Source organism: Crinia signifera, chromosome 1 (genome assembly GCF_055691185.1).
Source record: "Crinia signifera chromosome 1, ASM5569118v1, whole genome shotgun sequence".
In the NCBI taxonomy this organism is placed as follows: domain Eukaryota; kingdom Metazoa; phylum Chordata; class Amphibia; order Anura; family Myobatrachidae; genus Crinia; species Crinia signifera.
Window position 1 is genome coordinate 155,576,530 of NC_139217.1, and position 23,122 is coordinate 155,599,651.

The window sequence follows — 23,122 nt, forward strand, 5'->3', positions numbered from 1 at the left end:
ACTACTACCACCTCATTTATAATGACCACTTGCCTAAGACATTTGCATTAAAAAAAAAAAAAAAAAATTGCAAGTAGTTAGGCACTCACCAAACCTATACATCTGCTCATACCAATTTATAAATCAGAGACATTAGATTAGAGGCAAACATACACATACAGGAAGCAAAACACTTGTTTACCTGTCACTTTGCACTGTTGACCATCAGGCTGTAGAGCATAACCGGGATGGCAAGTACAGCTGTATGTACCATTTTGGTTCATGCAAGATTGGCTACATGGGAATGGATCAAGTTCTTTGCACTCGTTTATATCAATACATAGACTTCTATTTCCACTTAACTTGAAACCTCTTTCACACAAGCATTTCTGAAAATAAACCAATATTTCATTAATTCATTTTGAGCGTTTGAAGTGTAAAATATATATATATATATATATATATATATATATATATATATATATATATATATATATATATATATTTTTTTTTTTTTTTTTTTAAGATGCACAACGTATGTGTTTAATTACTGTTGTAATCTGTATTAGATGACAAACTAATTGTGGGTATGAAAAACTGCTCAACGCTTCCCAAAATAAAACTAGCAATATTTTAAGTGATCTAAACTTTATAACCTGTGGAGTATACATAGTTGTTGGATCAAAAACTGTAAAATTAGTACATATTTATCCCAACTCTGAAAAATCCATGCATTTTTTTTCTAAAGAGGAGTGGTTTCAGATTTATGGTTTTTATGCACTAAAGAAATCAAAGTTTGAATTTCTTACTGGTGATCCAAAACACATGAACAGACTGCCAATCTGATGGCATTTTTTAGTTCAGGAGTAAAACAAAAAAGTACTTGAGTGGGTTCAGATTTTACATTTCTTTGGGATGTTTCAATTATGGTTCCATGATGCTTCCATGTTAGAAAAGAATGTGGCCCAGAGGCAAGGGAGTCCAATAGGCAATGGCGTGCGGTGGGGCAGAGCCTTTCCGGTCATACTAGCGTATATGTCGGCGGTTTGAATTTATAACATGTCAAAAATACAATGAATATCTAAAAAAAAAAAAAATAATTTGTTATGCAAATCATTTTTATAGTCAGGTGAGGCAGTGCCTCGTCTGGCTACCTTTTCTGCACACCTCTTATCAAAACTCATTGAATCTCCAGCAGTGTATACTGCTGCACATGTGTATAAGGCTGGCATGTACCCCATGGCTCATATTGTTTGCATATCTGGCTCTGGTACTTGCCAGGGACTCTAGAGCCATTTACCTCACTGCACATCCCTGCCAATAGGGCCATTGACTCAACCTCCACCGCACTACTCCCTCCCCCCCCTACCCAGAAACTATTCCGGTCTGTCCACTGTATAGCAGCCCATCATGCATAAAAAAAAAAAAACAACAACAAAAAAACAACACAACTCTGCAGTAGCATGCTCCCTACTTAAACCATGCTGCTGTGCACAGAATTGTGGAGGGCCAAGGGAAGGTGCTGCCACTGGATCCTCCCCTGTTCCGGGTTAAAAGTGCACAAATTTAGTACAGATGAGTAATCTCTTCCAATGCTAAAAATAAAAAAAAAATGATTTTCCTTGAATGATAGGTTTCAGTAGTTACCCTTTTTTAACACCTGAATGATTGGCTATGTAGTCATTTTCAAGTGCTACAGTTTCCACCAAATCAACTTTTTAGTAATAACCTTTCAGACTGCAAGCCACCCAGAATAACCCTGGTAACCAAGCAGGGTTGCTGACCAATAATATCTGTCCAGACATCGCTAAAATCCTGGTCGAGCCGTAAGCTGCCAATATACCTGGTGGAAATGGTTTAATGTATTAAAAGGTGTTTTGTATGTTAAATGTATTCTTTATCTGTAAAGATGAGATTAATGCCTAAACTGCTGCTAATATTTTACAGTATATTGACCAATTTGAAAATATCACTTCAGTGTTTTAGAAAGAATGTATATTTGAAAGCAATAAAAAACACCTGGCAGCACACATTGCAACCACCGGTAGCCTTTTAAGAAACTACACATGCCAGCATGCCTTGCAATAGTTTTAGCATTCCCTAATAGAAAAACTGTGGCTTGGCATGATGGGACTTTTAGTTTAACAGCTGGAGGGCCATAGTTTGGACATTCCTGAGTTGCATGAACCCACACCTCTACAAATGCTTATAGGGAAGACTCTACATATGAATTAAAAGGCAGTAAAAAACATTAGACAGCAAATTGACAGTAGAACTCACTCCTTCAGCTGCACTTTTGGGAACATTCTGCATGGCTTGGGTTTAACCAACATCCATCTTCCCTCAACTAATAGCTGTTAAGGTTGATGTTATTTGGCCAGGGTGCCCGATGACATCCCAACGCTCACTATACAGACATCGGAATCCCAACTGACAGGAGCTATTCTCACTCATGGGGGTCCCACAAGTGGCTTTATTGTACTATACCCCCTGTTGGAGTACCGGCAGTCGGGTTTTAGATGTCGGTATACTGACCGCTGGAATCCCGGCGGTCAGGCCTGCATACCACCCGACTCAGACAATTAACTTCTAAAACCTAGATCGACACCGATAAACCTATATTTGTCAGTCACAGACCAATTGTCATCTGCTAACAGTGACAAACATCTAAAATCGATGTAGCCAATTTTACTAATTTAAGTTTCTTACCAAAGCGCAGTGCAACATGGCAGCTATTTATGTTAAAAAAAAAAAAAATAATAATAATCTATATCGCTTCTGAGGTGAAGTACCGCCGGAGGCCAATTGATGCACCAAATTACTCCTGAACAGAAAGCAAAAATGATTTTGCCAACTTGTTGGATATGGAGAGAGGGAGCTGTGAAAGCAGATAGGGACATTTTGATGGGCTTTTAACTAGTCAAAATAATATAGCATTAAACTTCTTAGGCTACACATGCTCTGATATTGGATTCCACTGAAGACACAGCATGGGTTTAACTAAGGAACAAATACGCAATGAAGTGTCACCATTGTTGGTGACAGACTTTATTCTATAGTTACACTTTGGTATGCTCAGTCCTACATATGGGTCGACTTTGTCCTGAGAGATCTAGGCTTGTCAGATTGCCCATACACATGTAGCAATATGCGTATGGGCAATCTGTGCTAACCAGTGTTCTCTGGTCAGAACACTGGCGATTTGGCTAGATCTTTACTATATGTTGTCAAGATCTGAGGAGGCAATGGTGATGCGCAAAAAGGGTCGCTCACCCCCATGTGGCTACACACAAAGCAATCAGGGGTGAATTTATGAAGCTTGGAGAAGTGTTATCTATACCCATAAAGAACGTTATGAGCAAGGTGATAATGGTTCAGCCAATCAGCTCTTACCTGTCAATTTACATATTGTAGCTGATTGGCTGAACCATTATCACCTTGCTCATAACGTTCTTTATGGGGATAGAGAACACTTCTCCAAGCTTCATAAATTCACCCCTCAGTGCTTAATTGCCAAGCAATTTAGTCAGATTGTTTAGAAAACAGGCTATTATCGCCCAGTGTGTACGCGCCATGTTAAAAGTTTCTGGAAATACACCAGATAACTAAAGTCTTGATATTTTAAGTTTAGTGGTGGCTCTCCTTGTGAAGCAGATAGCCTATTAAGATTGTTGAGCATTATGAAGAACAAGACCATAGCACTTTCAAGATCTACATAGGTAACATTGTACCCTGTTCCAGAAATATTTATCGACTAACACTGAAATTAAAATCCAAGACAAGTGATCAATCTTTCTTAAGACTAAGTGGGGACTGGAAAATTAGATTGCTGTAAGCCATGAAATTAGAAAAGAGTTCAATAAAAAAAAAAAAGGGAAGTTGAAATCCACACTAATTACTCGTCACTTATTACTTACCGGGCCAAGTGGGGAAAGAAAACATGCATGTGTACAGCCGTCTCCACATGTCTGGTTACACAGGCCCCCTTCATCTGAACTATCCAAGCAGTCATTTCTCCCATCACAGAGTACATGCATAGGAATGCAGTCAAAATTCTTGCACTGGAACATGTCATTTTTGCAGCTTTGGAGTCCACCTTAAGAGACATTTAAGTGGTTAGTATTATAGCTGGCAAGAGGCATCTATAGTCTCATTGTGTAGGATTGCAAATGTGTCCAGTAAATGGTGTATAGACATTGAAATTTTAACATCCAAGAAAATGCAGCATGATTGGCCAATAATGAACTTGGCTATGTGGAAAAGAGATTCATTTGGAACCATACAAATATAATGGTCAGTGTAGCTGAACCCTATCCCGAATACCAACTTAGTGATAGACTCCAAACCAATGCTAAACATTTCAGTCACACTCCCCGCTGTCAGGTCACTGCAACTGTACCAAGTACATCATTTGCAGATATATCATTGGGAGTCTGTAGTGAGCCTCATTCGTAATGAAGCATAGTGGCTTTCAGTGCCCGATTAACCAAAAGACTGAAGCCTAGGATAAAGAAATTGGGAGGGGGAGACAGGTGAGCGACGCTGGCACATTGAACGTCCATTTTGAGGGTCTCAACTGCAATGTTGGTAGAGGGTTAATAAAACAGTTTTGCTTGCCAATTTTCAATTATTTTGAGAAATTCCCTGGTCACTCAAGGCCCAATTTCTTTCATGCCAGTTACCCATCACCCGCCCCAATACACTGTGGGGGTGCAGTTGTTACTGTGACTGCCAGATGGCTGTGCCAATTAACTTACTGATTATGCCATTACTTTATGTACATTTTGCTACAGCACCAGCCAAAATCTTTCACACACCACAAGCATTAGATCATACATGTCAGTCTGTCATAACAATCCCACTGCACCCTCTAAATTGCTGCTGTCCCAGTACAGGTTAGGAAACCAGCCATTACTTACAGGGAGGGATGGCGACTCTGCTTGTAGCGATTTGAGGAAGCGAATAGTGGCACTGGTTATGCGCAGCTGACTGTATAAGCAATCAGTTAGTACCACCAGCGCAGCAATTAGCTTCCAGAAATCGCTACAAGCAGCATCTTCTCCTCCTCATAACTGCCGGGCCCCCAACCAAGCCAGCTGTGCTGCCAGGGGAAGAGAAAAGGGGCAGTCTACCATCAGTCATCGGCTGTTCTGTAGAGGCTACCGGCTTTCTGGCAAGTGAGGTGGTGCTGGACACCACTGCATTGTGCTGGAGGGGTGTATCTTGCTGCATACTGGGCTCCCTATGTTCAAGATGTGTGTGTATATGTAATATACAGTATACACATTAGTTGATGCGGACCCAGGTTTACTTTGGCCCGTCATCACTCTGCCTCCCCCACAGCCTGCAACAGGGACAAGGAGCAGAGAAGGGAGCCGGGCCCTTTTAGAATTTGGCCATGGGGCCCTCAAAGGTCTAGTTACACCCCTGATGCCAGTTGTATAACCCTTGTTATATGCACATTGGCAGTTGGACTGACAAATCCTTGAGTGCCCATACACGTGTGTATCAGCATTACAAGGGGAGCTACATGTGTTTTAGCCTAGGGAACCTGAAACATTTCATCAAGCCGTGGTGGCTTTCAAAACTTGCCACCAAAAGGGAATAGAGGTTGAATTGATTGGGTAGAAAAACTGATGTAATGGTTAGAAAATAGCAATGTGGCTAATAACCATGGTTCTGGGAACAGGAATGCCAGGTGTAGTGCTCTGATGTGAAGGAACAATTATAGAATTGTTTGCAAGGTGTGTGGCTGTTGCAGAACCTGACAATATGGCGAAATGCGTTTGTGAAGGACAGTCACCACTATGCTCAGCACAGCACATTCACTCCTATGGTTTGGTACCAAATCTATCATCCAGGACATTTGGAATAATTGTTCCACTGCATCCTAGTGAAGACAGCTTTCAACCTCAGCTCTCCTCTTAAGTGCCTTGAACATCCTCCAACATTGCTACAACTTCTACCCGCATTATTAGCATGACAATTGGATGTATAAAGAGAACTGCGAACACCACCTCCAGCAGTGAGATCCATCTCCCCCTCCAATTTTCATTTTCAGGGCCCAGGAAAAATATGACCACCACCACAAAAAGCGTGCCTACCATTCCTATGAAAGGGACTGTGCCCATAAATAGAACAGTGACCCACCTCCATGTTACTTTTAAATATGCATTTGTAACAGTTTTTAATTGGCTAGCACAGGCATTTGCCTTGTGACAATTCACAATAAATAATATTTAATGATCCAGTCAGACAATTCTCACTTATTGTATAGGCAAGCACTGCTTCCCTTTAACCTTGTGATATTGGTCTGACAATTGTGAAAAACAGTAAACTGGTTTTCAAGCAACTAGAGACTTGAGGAACATAGTAACTACTAACAAAAGTCAGAAAGTGGTTCTTTCACTGTAGAGGTCTACAGATTGGGGTGGTGCCACCAATGTCAAAGTCCCAGGTCTGTTTTTCACTATTGAGCAGTACATGTAGCCCCCTAAAAAGTGTTAAATGTCTTGCACCAGGATAAGGGTATTAAGACCCGGCAGAGCTGGCCCTAGGCATAGGCAAACGCCTAGTGCATTTGAAGTGATTAGGGGCATTCACCCAAAGCTTAGGGCCGGTTCAGAGACAGCTTGAAACAGAAGGCAGTGGAGAAATGGTTGCAGGGTGCCGATGGCTGAGGGATTTACCAGCCTGTTGCAATCGAGCTCTCAGCCAAGCACTAAATGGGCATCACAGTCGGAAGGAGCAGTGTCAGGGAGTTGGGCAGTAACAAAAGCAATTGAAAGGCCATGCTCCTTCCTAGCAAGATCACACCCCATTTTTTTTTGGGTGGGGCATGCATTCTGCACTGTTGCAGTTTAAAAATGGTTAGGGTGGAGGTGCAAATACTGTTGCTGGCACATGTCACCAAAAATTCTGATTAAGGTTTTGACTCGTGATCAAAAAGAATAGTGTGTGGCAATTTTCCTCAAGTTTAGGAACGTGCAGAGTGAGCCTAATTTGACAGTGATAACAGGTGACAAAACTTGTATCTTTGAGTATGATCCGGAGACTAAAAGGCAAAGAGCAGAGTGCACACACCATCATTGCCTTGCCCCATAAAAGGCCAAATAAGCAAATCAAAGACCATACCTAGGGCTCATTGTCTTTTTCATCCACAAGGAATTTTTACCTACCAGCCAAATGGTCAACAATGCATTTTACACAGGAGTGCTCACGTGCTTGAGAAACCAGGACCTCCGCAAGGAGATGGTCATGATCGATGACCCAGGTTAGGTAATGGCAATGTGCCAAGTCACACATCGTGCAAGTGAGTTTTTTTTGCCAAGCATAACATGACAACGCTGCCTCAACCACAAGTTCACTCAAGGACATTTCAGTGAATACCTTCCAGGAGGCGCACAAAGCTTTGCAGACATGCTGCCAATTGTGTATCGATGCTCAAGGGTCATACTTTAAAGATTAACACGATGCATCTCGAAGTTAAATAAAAAAAATAAAGTCGTAAATTCCGGATTTAGTCTGCTTACTTTCCAGACAGACTATTGTATTTGTAAAAGAACATTTTCTTTAGATAAAAGCAGGAATAAAATGAAAATAACTATAGAAACTAAATGGTGTTACCATATAGGCATATAGATATTGTTTTATACCATCATTAATGTAATGTGATTTTAACCATAGTATATATTATGTATGTGTATATAAAAATAGGAATAGCTTAATAATTAGGACATCAGAGTTTAATGTTTAGACATCGTAGTATAGCTTTTAGGTTTACTAAATAATATGAATGACCACTTTGTAACATATCAAATGCAACTGAATTCATTTAGGAGACAAAATGCCTAAGGCATACTATTAAGCAGATAGAGTGTTGTTACCCTCCCCAGATATATCTATATTTATTAATTAAGCAATATTATATAGACACTATGGGCCAGACTCCAGCCATCTGGTTTCCTTTCTGGAGAATGTAGACTGCTAGTACATCATCCAAGTTACATTGCAGGACAGACAGGACACTATTGTATTTTGACAACAGGAGTGTAAAATAGATTGATGCACAGGAAGAGACCAGAAACAGGAGATCTCGCAATGGAGATTACCACTAGCGTCCAGACAAGCAGGAGACCCTGTCACCATTAGCATCCATAAATTCAATAACGTCATGAGAACAGGGAACTTCAATCCATGTATTTATGATATAAGGAGAGAGATAGAGTAGACATTCAGACACACACAGACAGCCAGCAAGAAACCCATTCAGTGAGTCAGGAGGAGAGATGTGAGACAGGAGCAGGAGAGAGAACGGAACCAAAGCAATGGGCTGGAGTGAGAGACTAACAGGAAATATGGTAGTTATGAATGTTCGTTTATGGGTATAGGTATAATTTATGTCAGTATCGTAGCAGTCTAAGTCTGTCAATTGTTTAATGTAATTTTATGTAATATAAGCAAGGAGGCGTATATAAATATATATATAATAGCATATACATCAATTACTGTGTTAAAATTATTCTGTATGGTTTGTTTTGCCTATAAATAAAATCCTCCAATTGGAGCTAAAATTACAAGTCTCGAACTCTCATATTTGGGGGAATCAAATTATGACAAGTACTCTGCATATTGTATTGTAAGGTATATTAGAATATAATTGCAGATGTTAAATATATGTGTTATATCAATACAAGATATAATAAATATATTTTATATAATAATATCTCAATCTCAATAACTATTATTGGGCTAAGAGAGATATATGATCCCTAAAATAAAACTCTACAATGGGCCTACACAGAGGGAAATATGCTAATGAGCATTCTGAGGGATGCTAGATCTCTCAGCAGACCCCACTGCATAGCAATGTGCCACTGAGTGATCTGTCAGCGCCAGTGTTCTCCTCTGGTGAGAACACTGGCCCTGACAGACAGATCTGGATTAATCCAGCACACTGGGGTCTGACTCATTTCACTGCGTAACCCTCATGTAACATTACCAATCACCTTGTGTTATTGCACTCTGCAAAATTTAAGATCCAGGAATAGTAGTCTGAACTAGCCCATATCCAGACTACACCATCGATTGGAGACACCTAACCAACAGTTTCAAAGGCGCTCTTACTCTATGCACTAAGGTATGGACACCAGCAGCAAAACTCTCCAGTGGACCCTGGCACTCCTCTTTACAACCAGGTACTTTGCATCACGTATTTAAGACCTGCATTAGTTGGACATGCTTTTCCTTTGATATACTGTATGGTGGTAATTCGTTCCAATTGGCAATAAAGAACTACTATCTGTCTACCACTAGGGGCATTCTAGGAACAGAACAGACTGCTCATTCCAGGGAGCCAGGTCAAGTGTTATGATATACAGTAGATATACACAGGATTCTTAATGTCAGTCTCATGTTCTATATTTGCTATAGGACTTTAAAATTGTTATTTTTTTATATTGAATATATTAAAAAAACTTTTGTAAAAGTTATTATTTTTTACTTTTAGTCAAATTTATCACTGCTTCCTCGTTTGGTTTTTAATTTCTATACAGGATTTACTACCCTGTTTTTAGCAGCTGCTTGGACCAACAGGTCTTGTATGCACCTCTGTCCTCTTTTGTGGCAATGGTCATAGTTATTAGTAACCTTCTTAAGCAGAGGCGTACTTATATATTCATGGGCCCCATAGCAAAAGTTTGTAAGGGCCCCCTATTTATCAACTGATGGTGATAAATATATGTAAAACATATTACTAGACAACAAAGATGGGCCCCCTTCAGCTCTTGGCCCCATAGCAGCTGCACCCCTTGCACCAATGGTAGATACGCCCTTGTTCTTAAGGCAACAACATTACCCTTAATCTCAGCAAGATAAAATACGTTTAAATCAAAAGACAGAAACCTATGTGATAACAGACCAGCAGGTATTTCAAAGGGTTATAAATCCAGAACAAACTGAAGGAGCTGATATAATGCCATTACTGTATAAACAGTTTACATAAAACACATACTTCTAGCACTGCTGCCATCTACTGTCTAAAGTTGGCATTTGCTCTGGGGAAAATAATTCCAAATGACAGTTTTACAAAACAATTAAGATATAAAATTTAAACAAACCCAAAGAGCTCATTACATCGATTAACCCGGAGACTGCACCAAACATTTAGTTTTAGGAAGGGATTCTGTTCTTTTTCGGCAGGTCGAAAACAGGTGGATTGACAGAATAGCTGCTAATCCACCTGCTTTTGATGGAAACTCAGCCAAAACCTTTGGTTTAGGCTGTGTTTCAATCATTCTCAATACGACATAAAAAGAGGGCCGGATTGAGGCAGGGAGGACGGCACCAGGTGAGCAGCAGCAGATTACACAGCACAGTTCCCCTGTAAACACCCTCCCGCAGCCGGGTGAGAGCAGCTTACCAGGACCCATCCCAGCTCCCGCTACCTCGCTCACCCAGTCCCCGCGCCAGCCGAGTAAGCATCAATGTCCAATTTGGCTGCTACCTTGAATGGATGCCATATCCATTCCAGCAAAAGAATTTTGGAATGGATCTGGCATCAATTGAATGTATACCAGTGTAATTGAATGTATACAGTTATTTTATGTCGGTGTGTTTATATAGCATCAAGCAGATTATACTTTAGTGTTTCAACACCAAATAGATTAATGCTAAAATCTACTTTAAATCTGGTATTACTATGAAGAAACCTACAATTTACTGAACCATACTGCGCTAGTAGCCGTGAAGAGTGAGCACTTACAACCAGCTTCGTCACTACCATCTCTGCAGTCCTTGCTTCCATCACAGCGCCAGAAGGATGGGATACATTGTTCTTTGCTAGCACAAGGCCACTGTGCCTTTTCACATTCAATCTTCCCAAATGTGCACTCCTATGGGAAGAGAAACATTAAATGCTGTGAACTTTAGAACAGCACTCCTCATACCTCTTCTAGAACAGCAATTCTTACTAGATGACATAATATTATTGCCAGAGTTTAATTAATGATGGCCAAATGCTGCTATGATGTAGCAAAAAAAAAACACAACATCATGGCAATTTGCACACAATGCAAACCAACTGCTGGGGAGATGCCAGGTCAGATTTGGGTGAGTTACCTTTAGATTTGGGCGAGTTACTTTGTTTCTGTGCAGAAACTGGCGGCTTTATTATTGCACTGCAATTTAGATTTTAGCTTGAACACAACCCACCCAATTCTAACTCTGCTCATGTTAGATTTGTCCCAACTGTAGTGCAGCACGATTTTGTCCATTTGAGAGAGTTTGCATTTGCGACAAACTCTAATCAGGCCCTAAAATTCTTGGAGCAGACAGGGCAGCTCACCTTTTCATCACTTCCATCCTTGCAGTCATTTGCACCATCACATTTCCATTGCTTTAGGATGCATTCGCCACTGTCACATAGAACTTCTCCACTTTGGCAGAAGACTGGCTTTGTGATCGCGCAAGCTACTTCATCCGAGTGATCGCCACAGTCATTGTCTCCATCACAGACCATGGTTTTTGGAAGACATTGACCATTCTTACATCGAAACTTGCCACGACTACATTCTTTAGGTGCTGTAGGAGAAATAACTCGTTATAATCTGCCAGCAATATGATGGTAAATGTAATAATGAAGAAAAAAAATAAAAAAGGGAAACCAATGCATACAGGGGTAAAATATGAATACCAAGGCATTAGTAATAGTTTACTATCCCTGGACTGTCAAATGATTGCAAGTTATACTCTGGTTCTTAAACTCTGTTCTCAGGACCCCATACAGCTCACATTTCTCAGGTCACCTAGTAGGTGCACAGGTATATTTATTACTCACTGGCAAACTGTAAAGATCCACAGGTGAAGCTAATCATTGCACTTTTGATTCTTTGAGGAGACTTGGAAAATAATCACTGTGTGGGGTCCAGCAGGAGAAGCAGTGAGGAAATATTGATAAATTTGGTTTTCAAGCCAAGCATTAAATGCTGCCCAGCTTTGGCATAAATAAGTGGTTCCAAGACAGTGTGTCTTGGGATACATGCAAGGGTGCCTTAGGGTAGGAGATCCTGGACCAAATGTAAAATGATTTATGGTCACTTTAATCTGAACATTTATAGAGGGTGTCTGCTGATCATGGTCCTCCCCACATAACAGAATCCAAGGAGGACATTAAAAACACAATTTAGTTTATTTAATATTTTGCTCTTGGCCAAAAGGTCCTGTGAAAAAAATTATACTCTAGAGCAGGCATGTCCAATGTTGGCCCTCCAGATGTTGTGAAACTACACATCCCAGCATGCTTTGCCACAGTTTTGCTATTAGAGAATGCTAAAACTAATTTCAAAGCATGCTGGGATGTGTAGTTTCACAACATCTGGAGGGCCAACATTGGACATCCCTGCTCTAGAGCACTGTGATTAATACGTTTGGGAAACCAAACTTGTTAATCATCTTTTTCCACCTTGAACACTTAAGAGGTTGCCAATGCAATGCCTGATTACATCTTCATCAGCGGCGTAGCTAGGATTTTTGCGCCCCCCCCGCTATAGGAGGCACCGCCCCCCCAGGTCTCCCAACCACCCACGTAGAGTTAAACACCCCCCTTACCCCTCTGCCGCCGCATTCCCGCAGCGCAGATCTCCTCCAGGCTCCGGACCGTCTCCTCCTGACGTACAGTGCTAATGAAATACCATCACAAAATGGCTGCCCCCTAATAGCAGACAGATTTTAAGAATGCTAGAGGAGGCCGCCGCCTCCTCTAGCATCCCTACAAAAACTGTCTGCTGTTAGGGGGCAGCCATATTCTGAGGGGCGGTTTTCAATAGCACTGTACGTCAGGAGGAGACGGTCCGGAGCCTGAAGGACTGGAGATCTGCGTTGCGAGAATGTGGCAGTGGCACGAGGAGGGGTAAGGGGGGTGATTAACTGTACGATGGCGGGCGGAGGGCGAGGGGGAGGGGGCCGCGCTGTCTGCCCACACGTCCCGGCCAGCCACACACAGCGTAACATAGCGTAACATAGCCCCGCAGGGGAGACCGGCGACCACAGTTACTCAGCGCCTCCCCGCCATGGTGCGGGCTGCGGGGCTATAGTTACGCCACTGATCTTCATATCACAGTACTTCAAATCACAGAATTTGTTAATTACATTTTTGGCAACAATCTGTATCTTCACCATAGGCATGCACAGCACATTTTATTAGGGGGTGCACTGCCACCTATTGTGCATGTCTAACACAGCCAATCAGGCGTGTTTACCACATCTATTGGCACTCCCTACAATATAAAAACCTCTTACTCTAACAGTACATGCAAATAAAGTAAAAAAACTTATATGGAGGACACTGGTATGTAGTGATATGACAATGGTCTAGTACAATTAACAATGCAAAAACACACATAATTGATGGGCGCTAGCGGCAGGGAGATGTTCATAAGGTTGAGTTGGCACAGCATTAGGGGGTGCCTGTGCACCCCTAACACTTAATGTGCGCACACCTATGATCTTCACCATATTCACCAAAAACTGTTGTTGGTTTCAGAATTTCTAGCACACGTGACCGACACTTCAAGGTAAAATTTCCACCCTACATTTCATTATGTTTAACTGCACACATCAGCTTATGGTTGGTTTATTTTTCCTGTGCACCTCTATGGAGTATAAGGTAAAGCTAGTTATTTTGCTAAACCTGATGTTCTGTTCCGAAAGGGCACATTACAGCCAACCCACTAACTGTACCACCTGCTCATCTCCACTCCAAGAGTTAACTCTAGTGTTTAGAGCAATGAGTTTACTATGCTATTGATAGAGTAAATATTTTATAAAGGCTGCATAAGTACACCACACATACTATATGTGTATTGTTTCTAGGGCCGACATGGATCCAGGTTTTAAACCATGAATATCCCTAAAACTTGGACCGTAAGGGTGCCTTGAGGACAATTTAGGAACCACTGGTCTACTCATCCCCTTGATTAATTTTCCTAACAATTGCAGAATAGGATCTACACCGAACCAGTGAGAAAAAGAGTTTGGCCACATTCAAGCGAGGTGTAACCTCCATGACAAAGAGCATAGCTCTCTGGTCAAGCAAACCCCTATACAGTCTACTTACCACATCCTTGCTCATCTGCTTTGTCAGAGCAGTCAAATTTATTATCACATAACCAGCTCTCAGGGATACAGCGACTGCCATCACAACGCAAGGCACAACTTTCTGATGGCTTCCAGCAATTTCGCTCATCTGATTTATCAGGACATTGCGGCACACCATCGCAGAGATACCGCTCTTCTATACATTTTATACTTTTTAAGCACTGAAACATACCTTGGAGTAAAGCAAAAAAAAAAAAAATAATAATTTAAGTGAGACAACCAATGAAATACAGCATACTTCCAAACCTGGTAAAATTCACTGTACAGTAAACACTTTCCTGTAAAGCCAAAAATGACAGACTATGCACTTTTGTTTTACTACTGGTCTCTGCAAGCTCTTGACTAACCACCCAATACTGCAAATAAGTTTTTACTAGACCAGTCTAGATTTCCAAATTCTCCTAAATAAATGCAATGAAATTGTAGGTCAGATATTTAAGCTGCTGTAAAGCCTCAAAGAAATAATAATAAAATAATAAATAAATAAATAAATAAATAATAATAATAATAATAATCTTTACCTGCAAAGCAGATCCATCTTGTGTCTTACAATGTTGGATTCACAAGATAAATTCTAGACCTGTGTACTTACCTTGAAGCAATAAAGAGATGTTTTAGCCTTGTCAAAGTCTACCAGGTGGTACTATTGAACAGATTCTAGGTCATGTACAGTTTAAACTTTGCCATAAGGAAAAAAAATTTGGGGGAACATTACATCAGTCCCTGCCCCAGTTGAGATTACAACCTATATTCCCTAAGACACACACACACACACACACACACTCATTCATTCAAGGATTATTTTTTTGGGAGCCAATTAAACCTACCAGTATATTTTTGGATAGTGGGAGGAAAGCCACACAAGCAAATTGATAATATACAAACTCCAGAGTTAGTGCCATGGTGGGAATCTAATCCTTGACCTCAGCGCTGGAAGGCAGCAATTCTAACCATTACACCCTTCTTGATGCTCTTGAAATTCTAATTTCCTTTCTCCATTATTGGCACAGAATCAAGACTTGGAGAACCTGTGGCTTAGAAGGATCTGGCTTATTTTATCAAATCGGTCCTCAGGACCCCACACAGTGCATGCTTTGCAGATCGCCTCACAGAATCAAGTGAAATTAGCTCCACCTGTAGATCTTTAAAAAATATGTCAGTGAGTGATCTGGAAAACATGTGGACAGAGTTTGAGAACCACTGCTCTAAGCCTCTACTCGCATATTTATGCAAATTGTTAGTGCTCAGGTCATCACTGTAGTTGGATCAATGCTTTCCATTCAGTGAAGTGGCTCTTATTTGAGATTATAGCCAGATTTATTTAGGCTATATTCAAAACAAAGTAATTTTCTCACAGGAAGGGACGCAGTTGTATCAGTTCTAAAGTCTAGGTTTTTGTTCAAGGACTCAAATGCCACAGTTTTGAAGTGGGCTCTCATAGTACATCAAGGCTCAGATTAACTACTGCACTCCACACAGTCACATGGAAGCTGGCGCTACTAAGAAACCTTTGCACTTTGTTGTTAAAAGGCTCTACAAAGTTTGCACTTTAGACTAGAAAAATATCACTACGCAATAAAAACTAAATTTCAGCTTGTATCATGGAGATCCAAATGGCTCTGGAAAGCTTTTATGAAGTGTGCTCTCAGTAGCACATTATATAGGCACAGAACACTTACTTGTCTACTGCATGTTTCAGTGTTTGGCAATTTGATAATTACTTCTGAAGCTGAAATGCATCTGGTATCTAAGATGAAAGGTCTTAGAAGTCAGGATTTTAGTAATTTAATAGCTTTTCTTGCAGGTACATAAAAAAAAAAAAGTTCATAACAAGTATCTTATAGACTCAACAAACATTACAAGTCCAAGTGGTAGACCACTCCACTTCTCCCAGGATTATAGAAATGCCTTTTAAAGCTATTGTGGCCCTATTGATGCCTGTAGAAACTAAAGTGTTCCAATAAAAAACACTTAGGGGGAAATTTACTAAAGGAAATTTGTAAAAAAAAGGTGTATTTGTATCCAGAAATACACTTATTTTTTACATTTACTATCCCGAAAATACAGCAATTCGTATTCGTATTGATAGTACATCAATATGAATACAAATTGCCGTATTTTCGGAATAGTAAATGTCAAAAATAAGTGTATTTCTGGATACAAATACACCTATTTTTTTACAAATTTCCTTTAGTAAATTTCCCCCTTAGTGTTTAGCAAATGCCACCAGACAAATATTTGGTGCTTTGAGCAAAGAGGACCTTATTTGGAGAGACTACCTAATGATGCAATGCACCATTAAAAATGCCTGCATTACCACATTTAATATGCTTTAATGTTTATTTCGAGTTAATACAAGTCTTCAACAGCTTGCACCTGTAAATAAGACAATTTTATACATCTTAACCCTATCGCTTTAATGATCCAATGTTTAGGTTGGACTTAAACTAGTGCACATCAGTATCCCAAAATTGTTTAAAGAGTATAGCCAGTCTTTGTACCAACTTGTTAGGTCTCAGACAAAATATCTTTGACCAAGTACTAAAAAAGAAAAAAATAGTCAATAGTGTAGTCAATGAAATGCTACCCAGAGTTACAGGGTAGGCAAGATTTTCTCTAGTGCCCCCAAGCACCACACCTCTGGCCCTCACTCATGGCAATGCTCATTTTTGTACCCTCTGCCAGCAAGTGCATTGGTAACCCCACCCCATATTTTAAACAAGGACTTGTCACACCAAACTTGCTTAAGCCAAAAAGGGGAGAGTTCCTGCTGGAAAAAGGCTGTTGTCACATTACCCCCAATCTTTGTTATGCCACACACAAGTGCAATTTATTCACATCTCACATGATTGTGTCCCCTATTCACATTACTCCCGATAGTTATGCCCCCTTAACTTCACACCTTATTTATTTTAGAAAGCTGTATAGTTTCTTGTTGACATATTATTCAGTAGTGACCTTTATGCATGTTACACCACACACACACACCTCATGCAAAAAAAAAAAGCCATACAGTAATACATCTTACACATATGCCCCATAGCTAATGGGATTGTTGCAACAATCCCCACACCCTCCTCAGTTGTGATAGCCAGTGAGCAGAAGGCAGAGGTTCCAGCATTTTGCAGCTCCTGGTGCTCTTGGACTGATAAAGGCGGGAAGGCTTTGGAGATCAAAACACTGATTGGTTGGACTGCACTGAATGGGTGAATTGCCTGAATAAATGTAATTGCTTCTTCAGAAGCTTGCAAATACACCTCTTGCTGACTGTATGCATTTGGAGCCAATTGGCTCCTTTGGGTTGTCACCCCAGCAAGTTCACTGGAACACATGCTACATTAAAAAGGTATTTTAAAAATAATAGGAACACCCACAAGCCTTAATCTGGCTCCGATGAGCCAATTTTGTTAAGAGCACTGTAGGACTAGGTGTTACGTAAATATAGGGAAATAAAGTCAGCTTTGTTTGGAGGAATTACCTGATTTGTTACAAATAGCTGCACAGTCTTCCTCATCAGAGCCATCTAGACAGTCCTTCTCACCATCGCATACAAAGTCAGAAGCGACACATTCTTTCCCATCCCGACAAGACAGGAAGGTCCTTGGACAAAATAGAGTCTCTGGAAAAGGCAACTTTTCTGGTAAAGCTTCCTCAGCTGCAAAATAAAGTGTAAACATGGTATGCGAGCTCTAAATACCTTTGTATGCTGCCAAAGAAAACCGGTCGTTAGTTTGGCAATCTAACGACCCTATATTTAAAATTACTTGCGTCAACTAAAGATGGGAACACATTACCCACAAGCAAACAATGCGATTTAGTCAATGATTTCTCTTAAACTTGTTAACGAAGTGAAGACACTGTACAATCTTGCAAAAAGAAATTAGTAAGACCACATCCAGGAGTATGCTGTCATTAACAATATACTCAGACTGAGCTGGATGTAAGGATGACTGAATAGGTTGCAGATAGAGGAGTGTAAAGCCAGTGAAAATGCATATGTGCCAGTGCAAATGATTTGACAGTTTCGTCATATAGAACCAGAAGAATCATTAAAAAGGGTTGTTAAGAGTGTACCCAGCGTTTACACTTTACTACCACCAAGTCCATTGTGATAATATAAAATGTCAATCATCCTATGGGTTCACAGACCACATGCATTCCAATGACAAATGGGATATTTCCCATGAAGGTTTCATCCACTATAGACAAAGTATTCCAGTTAATCACTCACTTGTTTTCTAGGGAGTCACCCACAATCATCTGCAATCAGGTACGCATAAGGAAACCCATTTTGTAAGGTATGCAACCTGCCATTTTTTGAATTAGATAATATTGTACACAATTAACAAAAATTGACTAACAACGTCATTGTGCTTCTTTGAGCTCATCCATGGCAGTGAGTAGATTCCCTTGGCTTTTATTTCTTGCAAGATAAAACTTGGCGGAAGAAACTAACCGTGACATTTTCCATACCTTAACCCTTTGAGTACCAAATGTTTACTTTATATAGGAAACTTTTCCATTTTTATGGTACTTGTGTTAGTTGGGTGCCCACTAAGCTATTTGCTTAGTTTTACGTGTACGTTCGCCACGCTTAGTGCTCGGTGGCTCGCCACACTATATAGAATCAACTCCATGCTGACATGGATATTGGGGGAATGAGTGTACTAACTATGGTGGGCGCCCAACTAACACAAGTACCATTTTTTTTTACACAACCTTTTTTATTGAGTTATAACACAAATGTGAGCAACGCTGGCATTTTTAGTAGATATTTTGCACATCCCACAGAAATGTTGGCACTCAAAACACATGGGGTTCACAACTACAATCAAGGTGGAAAGAGTATGGATTTTCCCCAAGTATTAGCTTGTCCTTTAAATCCCTATATAGAAGATGCACTCAAGACCCTTATGCACTGCAGTATGTGCCAGTGTAACTGCAACTAAAGACCAATTTCAAAGCATCTTCAAACCTATTTCGCTATGAATGTTTAACCAAGGTTTCTATAAAGAATACCTACAAGGAAGTTCACATCCTATGCTGCCTAAGGCTCACTAAACACTGGTTTGGTTTTCATTGCTGCCCACACACTCGTTATGACAAAGTCATCAGCAGCCAACTTCCTGTAATTCCCCCAAGGCAGAAATCTGTACTTTATGCATGTTTACTGCTTAACTTATCAAAAGCATCTTGTAGAAACACCAGAATGATTAACTAAACTACTTTGTGTTATGAGCCATTTATTCAAAGTGTTTCAATTTGCATAGTATACAGTACCTCCCTGTACAGATCACTCTCTGACCTTCAAAATAATGGAGTACCCAATCTTTGACAATCCATTCAGCTGTAGAAAGACTGTTCCAATAGCTATGCAATGGTTTGTCAGATCTCTGGCTGGAGACTGCGTAGTTTCTCCAATGTTCTGACATATTGGGAGGTACGATGGCTGAGTTACTGTAAGCAGAATCACTTCTGAAAACTGTTCCTTGTGGCCAAAAAGGTGGGACCTTAACAAATTGAAGTCTGTACACCTCACCCTAGTAAAATTTGCTGAATATATCTACAGTATATCTCACAGCTGCAACTGTCATCTCCTTGGTTAACAGAGTAGAAGTTGTAAATAGGTCATTTACCATGGAGGAAACTCTTACCAAAGTTATGTTACCATGGAGTCAGGTTTGTAAATATGCTCATTTTTAGAAAAAAATGGGTCAGGTTTAGAGAGCAGTCTTCTGAATGTAGATTAGGATGACCAGGGGAAGAAGGACTTGAGATCGCAAGGGTCAGCAATGCAAAAAGCTGTTAAATCATATAGTATGTTTTCTACTCACTGTAGCAGTCACACTTATTTGGCACTGTAGCAGTCACACTTATTTGGCGTTTGCTTGTCTATATGGATTTTTACAAGGCTCAGATTTTACCAAAATCTGTTCAAAACACCTTATTAGACCAGGATTTAAGAATCATGCTTGTTCACAGGTAAAAAAAAAAAAAAAAAATAAAATCAATACAGACTCTTGCAGCTCTTTAAAGACTTTAAACAAGTGGCCGCAACAGAATTTCTTTTTTTGAAAATTCAATAATTTTTATTATTATTTTTGCATATAACAAAGAAACCCCCCCACATATCAAAACACACATAAAATGGATTGGATGACAGATGGAGTTGCAAGTCCAATTATACAGCAAACAGAGTGGTAATGAACCTAAAGGCATAGCAGAAATAGAACTTTCTAGAAGTCGCACTACTGCGACATGGTACAGGATATATGTATAAACCCGAGGGCGCCTACTCGGGTAGAGATTAAGGTGATATCTTATATGTAGCAAACATGCTCACTAGAGGGGAGCATAATCATCCATCACTAAATAGTTTGTAGCAGAGATTAACCTACAACTATTTTAATAATTACAAAACAAAACCATCCATCGCGGTTACCGGAACACTAAAACAAATCACACACCCCCAAACTCCCAAATCAAACCACCCCTAATAACCCCCCACCCTGTACTACCCATCCCCAACTAGGGTGCACTTGGATCCCTAAACTATAGCCCCAGCCCAAACTTAAACTATCTATCTAATCCCTACCCCCCCTCCCAGCTTTACTATACTAACCCTCCCCCCCTCCCCTTCCCCTGCTGATACAGGATATTAAGTTAAATGAACGTGGTGGCTTGAGGGCAATTCCCCCAGGCTCCATAAACATCAATTCGATATTCGGCGTCCCCAAATATATGTCTACTTTTCCCATTCTAAACTGACATATGCAATGAAACATTTTGTACAAAAGGGTACATGGGAACATTTAGAGCAGGCCTAGAAAAAAAATAAAATTTACATGAGGGCATATCGGTGCGAAACAGCTATAACCTAGTTATAAGGATTCATATTAATTTAGTCAGAACCAAGAGAAATGCAAAAACATTGTATTTTCCCCAACATCATGCGGATCTAGTCGTGCCAGCTCAGCAGTCCCAAAAAGGATCTGTATATATATCGATGCGAAGCTAATCGGGCCAGTTCTTCAGTCCCAGGAAGGATCTATATGTGGCATACAATAAGAGATCTGGCATCCACTTGTAGACTGGAGTAAGATCAAAACTCTTGTAAAGCATAGTCCAGAATCTCAAAACTTCTCTGAGAGGTAGCAGGTATATAAACGGATGTGTAATCGTAGCATCAGGATCTATAAGGGTTAAGCATGGTATAGAAGCAGATCCAGAGAGGTGCAGCAGGTTGTTGGGAGTCACAGAATCTTCATATATTGTTACAGGATAGTGAGGAGACGGAAACATATCCACACAAACTGTTCCCAGCACGTAATCCATCACAGGATGCATAGAGGCTGTATCAGAATGAGTCAGAGGCATAGAGTCCATGGTCATGGAGTATTCCCCTCGAGTGTATAAAGCCTCATCCTTACCCAGAGAAGCAACAGGAGCAGGGTCCTGGGGCGCATTGGCAGCGGTTGCAATAGGAGGGTTCTCATACACATATGGAGTACCCAGGGTACAGTCATGTAGTACAGACAGCTCCCGACACAGCCTGTCAGCAGTATCATTTATAGCCTGTAGTATACAATGTAGAAGGCTCACCATTTTAGCATCAGGATTGTACAGATCTTAGTCCAGATGTAATACTCAGTCCACTTGTCAGGTAAGGGAGACCTTTAAGCAGATTTGCAGGCTCAGAAGAAGTAATGAGCGCTCGTGGATCCCAGTCTGCGTGTAGGTCGCGTCACAGAGGTATCCCAGGTCAGGGGCGAGACGACCAGTGTTGCACCCGCGCCTCCAGCCAGCCAAGCAGCGCACCTCAACAGAGGCGTCCCCCGCTCACCGCTGTAAATCCACTGGAGGGTTGCCGGTCACCACCTCCCGCCAGACCGCCGGACCAGGCACCTGCGCCGCTTAAATGAGAGGGCGCGCTCCGGGATCTCCAAAGCCGCCAGCGGATCCAATATGGCGCCCGCACCAGGAGGATAGGACACCCAGTCAGGCCTGCACCGTCGCTCAGCTCTTTGTGTGCCGCCTAGACAGGAGAAAAACAGCGCGGGGTGTCACAAGCAGCTCCGGAGCCTGTGGGGGGTGCGTTTGAAGGTTTCTGGGATCACGGGGAAGGATATTTAATAAGGATCTGGACGGAGCTCTAGCTCCCCGCGTCCGCTCGTGTTGCCGGCCAAGCCACGGCCCCGGCCGCAACAGAATTTCACACATTAAAGCTTGTGGTACCCATTTTGGATGCAATCTTTACAGGAACCTTTGAGGTCTTTTGCAACTGGTTTCCGCTGGATAATCTTGACATGAGGAAGTCCAGCTTTTCTCCTTCAAATGGCAATAACCAACATAAACCTATTTGTGGTCACAGCCCAGACAATGTCTGAGATTGCATAAAAAGAGTTACCAATAGATTTCGTGGTCATCTCAGAATTAGCATCTTCTAGAGAAATTGAAGTCTGGTGATAAGGATATCTTCGGGGCAAATACAATTTGACAGAATTGTTTATTTTTTTTCCTACAAGCAATCCAAGCTACTTGAATTTGATAATCTTTTATTTAGATTATTCCATCATTCAGTATTGTCCTCCTTAAAATAGCTTTGTGAAGTTAACCTCACCATGTAACCAGAAAAAGCATGTTATGGTAAAGAAAGCTCAGGAGAACCTATGAACGGATTTAAAAAACCATCTGCCAGATATGGGATGAAATTACAGACATACCAGTACCTTGAGCTCTTGCAATTTGCTTTTGGCCCAGTAAGTTTGCATCCCCTCACTGTGTCACCAGTTGTAGTCATTTACAGTACAATAACCCAATACAATGTATAATCATAAAACCAGAATGCTTTATTTAGGTTTCAAGGACCACATCTGGCCATTGTATCCTTTTCGGAAATACGATCTCAATAACCCGACGCGTTTAGTCTTAAAAAATACTTCGGGGTTTTACACTAGGTGTGATTTCAAACGCTTAAACTTGCGTGTTA

General features: G+C 40.8%; 1 protein-coding gene across 1 annotated transcript in view; it reads right to left on the reverse strand.

Moving 5' to 3' along the window:
• LOC146062944 (low-density lipoprotein receptor-related protein 1-like) overlaps window positions 1–23,122 on the reverse strand; it is a 69,860-nt gene that overhangs the window by 23,827 nt on the left and 22,911 nt on the right. Inside the window, exons 17-22 of the mRNA XM_083174957.1 lie at window positions 17,612–17,788; window positions 14,093–14,305; window positions 11,324–11,559; window positions 10,742–10,871; window positions 3,897–4,075; window positions 182–368 (exon numbers count right to left, since the gene is read on the reverse strand). Of these exons, the coding sequence (XP_083031083.1) occupies window positions 182–368; window positions 3,897–4,075; window positions 10,742–10,871; window positions 11,324–11,559; window positions 14,093–14,305; window positions 17,612–17,788 (1,122 nt within the window). The remainder of the gene's footprint in view (window positions 1–181; window positions 369–3,896; window positions 4,076–10,741; window positions 10,872–11,323; window positions 11,560–14,092; window positions 14,306–17,611; window positions 17,789–23,122) is intronic.